Source organism: Adiantum capillus-veneris, chromosome 2 (assembly GCF_014529385.1).
Source record: "Adiantum capillus-veneris isolate H3 chromosome 2, ASM1452938v2, whole genome shotgun sequence".
Lineage (NCBI taxonomy): Eukaryota > Viridiplantae > Streptophyta > Polypodiopsida > Polypodiales > Pteridaceae > Adiantum > Adiantum capillus-veneris.
The window spans coordinates 115,795,854-115,803,749 of NC_140932.1; the positions used below are offsets into that span (position 1 = coordinate 115,795,854).

At 43.4% G+C, this 7,896-nt stretch overlaps 1 protein-coding gene across 1 annotated transcript; it reads left to right on the forward strand.

Moving 5' to 3' along the window:
• Positions 1-1,279: 1,279 nt before the first annotated feature.
• LOC147463433 (uncharacterized) lies at positions 1,280-7,202 on the forward strand. Its single transcript, XM_086528838.1, has 5 exons — positions 1,280-1,426; positions 2,190-2,265; positions 2,541-2,602; positions 7,038-7,068; positions 7,147-7,202. Exons 1-5 carry the CDS (start codon positions 1,280-1,282, stop codon positions 7,200-7,202), a joined length of 372 nt encoding a protein of 123 aa, XP_086384964.1.
• Positions 7,203-7,896: the final 694 nt, after the last annotated feature.

Sequence of the window (7,896 nt, forward strand, 5' to 3'; positions counted from 1 at the left end):
ATGTTGGCTCTAGTGGAAGTGGTGCTCCTGTTGCTGTTGCGGGTGCAGCCGTGTCTGTTAGAGGTGGAGCTGCTGCTCCACCTATTGAAGAGAAAAAGGAGGAACCCAAGGAAGAAAGCAATGACGATATGGGTTTCAGTTAATTTGTTTGATTAGTATGATTGCTTTTGTGCCCGATAGCCCAATTTTGTAGGGATGATAGTATGGTGATTGTCAATATTTAAGATGCCGCTGAACCTTGTAATTGCCTTGCTATTTAGTCAAAAACCATGATCGCTTCTTACCGACAAAAAAAGAGAGGTATGTACCTACGTGTGCATCTTGTAGGCATGTGCCTCTTTGCAAGATGTTGATAAGGGCACAAAAAATTATTCAGAGGCTGTTGAAAAGAGATGTCGTACTTAGCATTGCCTTTGTTGACATGTATGCCAAACGAGCCTGCTAGAACCTAGACATCTACTTGAAGAAGTTTTGGGTTACTTTGCTTTCGGTGACTTATCCCATTAAGAGACACTGATAGAGTAGGCCCAACGATTTTGCTATGGATGACTTAAAATTCTATGCTCTATGAGAGTACAAAGTGTGCACCATGTCTGAGTCCTAAAAAGATTGCTTAGAATACCCATCACATGCTAACAAGAAAGGCAGATGGGTCTGACAAGATGGAGAAGCATCACTTCAGATGCAAGGATCACAAGGAGGAGAAAAAACCTTTAGCCTGGTTCTTTCCTGCACTTTTGGGGCTATGTGTATGAGTTTAAATCTGGCAGCGAAATTGACTGCCTACAAGTCTGTTGTAAAATCTCTTGAGCAATTTTGCATTGGATAAATCTGATTCATCATGAGACGTCGTCGTTTTTGACAAGTTTGGATGCTTGTGAGTCTTTGTGCATACAATAATGTATATGTATGCAAGTTCCAAAGTATGTATTTCTGTTGCTTTTCTGAGATTTAATGCTGGTCTCTGTTGCTCAAATGTGGAAAGTTAAGTCACACCACTTCACTTATGCTCGTGGGTGACTCTGATTGGCTCCCAGTGTGCTTCTATGTATTTGGGAGATCGGTTTTCTCAGCAGCTATGGGTAATTTGTTTATCTGAGGCAATCATCATATATCAAATGCAAGATGTTTGTTGATCTCGTTGCCACGTACATGGAAAATACCTCTATTGATACGATGCAGTCAGAGGGGAATCGCCTCTTTTTTGAGTGCACGTCGCTCTGCAGATATGGTGCTTGAATGTCAGAACCTGAGAATTTCCCCTCAGTGAGAACTCAGTATGTCCACTGTACTCGTCGCTCATGATGTGATTATGATGCAAATATGGAGTGATGGAAGAAGAGTTGAAAATATTGTAGGAAGCAGATTTTCCAAGTCTTGTTCTCTCCAGACATTGTCAATGGCGATGCATACAGATGCTCCTAATGTTTGTAGAGTTTCCAGCCTTTCTTTCAATTTTCCTTTCCCCGCCAGCACACTTTGGAAGTATATGGCTTGACCTCCTAATTGCCACAACAGGGATGATTGCGTCTCTCTTATCCCATACTATCAGGGCTTTCATTCACAAATTCCACATGTGCCACATGATTGAATGCACATTGCGATTGTTGCATCTAATCTGAAATGTGAGCCAAGAGCGTCTCTTTGCCGAGCCCACCTTGGCCCACTATACCCACTAGACAGAGTCGTGGTGCCCTAAAACTCAATGCTCCAAGGTTTGTGGCGATGATGCAGGGTGTGGTAGTAGCGTTGGGGCAATACGATCTACTGCATGTTGTTGGTAAGAGTAGTTGGAGGACCTTGAGGGCCATGGAGAACACATATGGCGTTAGCAGGCCAAGGCTAGTCACATCGCACAACACTACTAGAAAATCCCTCTTATCAACTCTAATTGTTTGGTTGGTGATTCCTTGTTTCACAATGTTGCCAATTGTCCTATAGATCTTCATTACTTGCTAGTGCATCTTGCATGGATAACTAATTTGATGTTTTGAGACCATGTCCACCTTCTGAAACGTCTAGGAGGGGAGTGTTATTATGCACGAGTAGGGGGTGTCCATGCTGAGGATAAAGGGGTCTCACTAGCAATTATAGCAGCTATGTGTGTATGCCCACCTTCAACTACCTTACTCAGCTTATTTCTGCAGGCACAACTACTTATGTCCTAACTCCACCGTGTTTCATTGCAGACAGATCAAGAGAAACTTGGACGCAACTCCTCTACATTTGCAACGGCGACATATTCCAACATGCGGGGAGTACAAAGTGCCACATTTTACTCTTGAATGCTGAGGACACAGTAAAAAGGAACACACCAAAATTTGCATGCTGCCATGGGAATGGCACGTTCCCTCGTATTATAAAAATTGGGGAGGACTGTGCAAACTCCCCTGTGCAGGGACACCAGCACGTTTTCTTTTTTTTCTATAACATAAGAGATAAAGAACACATACAAATAATGAGATTACTCTCAGAACCTTAAACATTGTGCTATTACTTTTCTAACTCTTCGTACTTATTCTTTGCAAGGGACATTCAAGAAATCAGCTACCGCTTGCCTCTTCTTAGTCTGAAACCCCACAACAGCGCAATCCAGCACCAGGTACATAGTTGTTTCAAACACTTGAACTATTCGTTGCTTAGCCGTGACTAGTAACTAAATATCACAAGGTTCTGATCGCATTGAACCATTAAGATTGAGTCCGACTGAAGCCTTCAATGGACCATCACCAAAAGCGTAGGATACACCTCAGCAGATTGAAAGCAAGACATCGCACTTCAATCAAGAAGAAGGATAGATTTCTACCATGCTCACAATCATGGATTGATATCATCAATTTATTACACCGATGGAGTTCAGAAATAGCAACAACATTCAGACCTTTAAGCATATGCTTTGTTTGTGGTGTAGTTTTCATCCAAAGAAGTGCCTCTTTTCATTGTACTCAAGCTCTAGATGAGACATCGGTTGCAATGTTCGCTAGCAGTCTACTGGTATCCAGCTTAGAGGCTACACAAATAGAAACACAATGGGTGCAGTGCTCCGCTTGTGAGAACTCAAGTGCACGTCGCAGATATTGTGTGTCGTTACTTCCAGACTACACAAGAAGAATACTGAACAGAAATCAGCTTCACATACAGCTACTGAGCGTCATTGACATATCTATCAACGCCATCTCAATAGTGACAACAATTGCACGTGGTACACTAGACAGACGTTCAATATTAGATAACCCTCTGCTGTCATGGAGTAAAGAGCATAGACCTAGCTACATCACAAGTGGCGGACATACTTGCATTCAATCTTGAGAACAACTTTGTACTACAGAAGTACATGTCGATGGCTGAACGACCGAATAAGAAGCTTGGACTCTGCATACTAAGTCAAGATAGTGTAAGCAAGATCATTCAACACCAACAAGACAACGCACCGTTTGCACGGATGGCGCAACTTGACACGAGTTTGATGTTTGGTATCATCAAAAACATCGTTGAACCAGCGAGGAGAAGAGCATTCACCGCTAGCGGTACTTACAAATTTTCTTCTCTGCAGCTCCGTGGCCGTCAACAATTGCTTGAGAGAACAGTTACTTTCAAGCCCAACGGCATGCCTGCCGCATCAAGCTCCGTGAACGACATCAAAATAGAGACGGCAGCGTTTCCATTCCTGTTTCCTTTCGGAAAAGGCCAATATGATGGTACAATCAACTTCAGTATATATGTAAAGATACGTGCATCGACTTTGTTCTCCGTTTACACCCTGTACAAGCCATACCTGCTCATAATGTACCAAGTAAAGCAGGCTCTTATGTTGGCTAACAATACACACACGAGATTGTTGCAAAGGGACATTGACAACTACAAGAAGGCCAATCGTGAAGCAACTGACGAGGACACTGTGAGACATGTGCTTCGGTACAGCACCCCTTCCAGCATGCCAGGCTCCTGTTCGTGGCATCGCAAGAACCTAAAATACTTGATAGCAATGGTGGACGAATGGGGAATGCCTGATTTCTTCTTGACTTTCACTGCCAATGAGGTCACAGACACAAGATGGCCTGAGATTGACACGATCGAGCTAATTGCACGTCATTTGAATGCCTCCTTCACTTGGACAGACTGCCCGGTCGAATGCGCCCTCACCTTCCACACTAAATTCCAAATGCTTATGTCCAAATATATACTTGCGAAAGGTGTGTTGGGCCGTGTGCAACACCACCTGGTTATATATGAGGTCCAAAATAGAGGATCACTGCATGCTCATGTCATACTGTGGCTGCATGAAGAAGACAAAGAGCAACTATCTGCTGAGATAACTGCATACATCCCGCAAGAAACGAGCACTGTGGTTTTGCCAGAAGTGAGCCGTCTCCGACAACTCGTGCTCAGGAAACAACTTCACAAGTGTCGTACAAGTTGTTACCATGGTCAAAGAGATGGAGTATGTAAACATGGTTTTCCATTTCATGCGCAGCCAAATCCAAACCCAGTCTTCAACGAACAAAATCATAGATGGCAATACTTCAGGCCCCGGCATGAAGACAGAAATGTCGTACAGTACCACCCTACACTGCTTCTGCTATGGGGCGCACATATGAATATACAGCGGGTCACCAATTCATCATTGTCCTATTACCTCCTAAAGTATGCACTCAAAACTGAACCAATGGGCCATCTCAACATCCGCTCAGATGATGCAGAGCGGTTAGGCCTAGGTGGCCTTGACACTGTGAAATTGAAGCTGATCTCAGCCTCTTTATTGTCAAAGCCTATCTCAGCAACAGAAGTGGCATTAAATTGTTTGCAAATCCCAATCATTTAAAGAGTGACACCGTCCAATACGTCGACTCATCACCCCCGGCTCTACGACAACGAATCATTTCTCACAATAATGATGTCGTGCTGCACCCTGTCGATCTGTACTGCGCACGACCACAAAGTCTGGAGAATCTTACGTTCTACGACTTCCACAAGAATTACACAGTGACGAAGGGAAAAAAAGAAAAAAAAAGTATTTCAGAGGCGAACACCTACGGCCAATCGCTGGAGCGGCAACACCGACTGGTCCGTTTCACAGACTTCCACCCAAGGCATCATCCGGAGGCTTTCTTTTACAACGTGCTGCTAAAGAGGATCACCTTCAGAAACGAATCCCAGCTGCTCTCACCGGAGAACATGTCCAGGTCATACTATCTTGAGTGCAAACTTAGAAATTTGATACTGACAGATGAGGACCTTGAGATGTACATCACAGAGTATACACAACGAAATATGCTCACGACAGATTAAACACACCAATTTCAGAATATGATACTACAGAAGACATCCTCAACAAAGGCTACCTCATTTCAATCTCCAGATGTGCAAACAAACTACGAGCAGTAGGACACAACTTCTCGTATCTCTGCCCTTCTAAACGAGCTTCAAAACATCCAGAACGCGTCACTGACATCTAAACAAGCAGAGATCTACAAGAAGCTCACAGCAGAGAAGGGTGGTCTGCATGTGATCATAGGCACTCCTGGCAGTGGCAAAAGCTTCCTCATAAGATATATCACAAGCCAACTCATAATGCAAGGGAAAACTGTCACACTTGCTGCTTCTACTGGTGCAGCGGCCACGAGGTTAAGTAGCATCGCAACAACTGTCCATTACCAATTCAAGATACCGGTGCGCACACAGCAGTATCCCCTATCAATATCCGAAACTGATGACAGATACGTCAGTATCAAAGAAGTAGACACGATTATCATAGACGAGATTTCTATGTTTACAAAGCAAACTTTTGATCTCATAGTACGACAAATTGTGAATGTCACCAACGGCACACTGCTAGACCCATTCAAAGATAAAAAGCTCTTCTTGTTCGGTGATTTGGCACAGTTGCTGCCGGTATGCAGGCATCAAAGTGATCATTGCTACTCATGCCACATCACAAGCTCCACTTATTGGTCCACTACTACTACGTACATTATGTCTTGCTCAGTGCGCCATGCAAAAGATATCTCTTTCATAGAGTTCCTCAATACAATAAGAGTCAGGCTCCTCACAAAGAAAGAGATCCACGATGCGCTCGGTGACCGCATCATAACGCAGGATCAAATAGAGCAACACATGGATAGGAATATGACAATCATTTTCACACACAAGAGTGACACTCGATATTATAATAACCTTCTCTTCGAACGCTTCCATCGGCATAGTCACATCATCCAAATCGGCCTCAAGACAAACGCTCACAACGTCCCTGAGCTTGAAGCATGGCTGAAGATCCCGACTTCCACGCAATTGACAGAATAGCAGAAGAAGCAAAGGTGCTGATAACAGAGAACATAGACTTAACAATTGGAGCAGCCAATGGATCACTATGTCGCGTAGAAGAAATCCTCCAAGATGAAGAAGGAGGCGTCAAAGCAATCAAAGTCACACTTGACACATCCAAATAGGAACTTACGCTTTGACGGTCCAAGCATAGCAGAAGGACATTCAATGGGCACTGGTACCATAAATCCACATTCCCACTAGCTCTCGCCTACGCTATGACTGGACACAAGTCCCAAAGCGCAACAATCAACTCCAACGTCTTGCTCATTGTAAAAGACGTTTTCGCCCATGGCCTTCTATACGTGATGCTATCACGCGTCACTGAGCGAACCTGGCTACATTTACTAGAGCTACCTACGCCAGAGATGTTCACACCATCTAGATTTTTGAACTTCTAGCCGGGAATGTTTCCTACGCCCTCTTCAGTATCAATTCCTGTTTCTATTAAACAGATGAAATCGCCTTGTGACTGCCTTCTATATAAAGCAGGAAGTTTTGTTTAACTGCTTGTCTTCTCTTCTGTGGACTTCTCATGTTCAATATGTTGCACTGCTGAGACACCTTCCCTATCACCCCTGCTCACTCTGATCCACCTTCTGTAAATTTACTGCTCTTCCCTTTTTCACTTCATTCATTTGTTTTTAAACGTTTGTTAGATCTTATGCTTAAGAAATACTGCAAGATGTCATCAAAATAATTTTTTTTACGTGCAGGAAACTGAATCAAACAATGGATCACAACACGGTACATTTTGCACGCTTCTTTGATCTTGCATCTGCCTGTGTATACACATGCAAATCAATCACTCGTTTTGCTGTACAGCTCTTCAAGCAATACACAAACAACGCAAAGGAAACGCAACCAGCGATACAACCTAAGAGATTTTACCTCATGACTAAGCAAATGAGATTGGCAAACTCAGCAGGCGAGAAACCCCATGCGTATATTGAGGGGTTCCATACTTTTCAAGAACGTCGCAACTTCATGAATAAGTGCGACGCAAGATATAAAGCTTTAGACCAAACGATGGCCACACCAAACACAGCAAGGATGACAACAGGTACTATTAGAAAAGGAAAATATAATGCCTTCTATCTGTCGTGCTAACAAGCTTGCTCCTACATCCTGCAAGTCTCATGAAGAAAATACTTGAAGAGCTTGATATCCAGTACGAGGATGATGAGAGTATGCTGCGTATTGTTGAAGCACAACAACTCCTCGACACAAAAACTGAAGGAATTACATTGTACACGATGGAGCAGCTGCGGTTTGGTTACAACATTGACTTGGATGAACTTTCAAAAGCTACTCAAGAAAAATATGCCGCTATCTTGACAAATTTCATGACTTTGGCAAACCACACGCACGACGCAACTAATCCACCTATCACAATCCAGAAGGTAGCATGGCACTACAACGAACACAAGGCAATAAATTATGGACAACCAGCCTTCCCATACGAGCCAGTTGCAACAGACCAAGGCAAGTATGGATAACAAGTATCACTAGCTTCCATTCACTTCTCTGTAGCAATGTCATTTTTTTATTGACCTAACCAATCTGGATGTACTG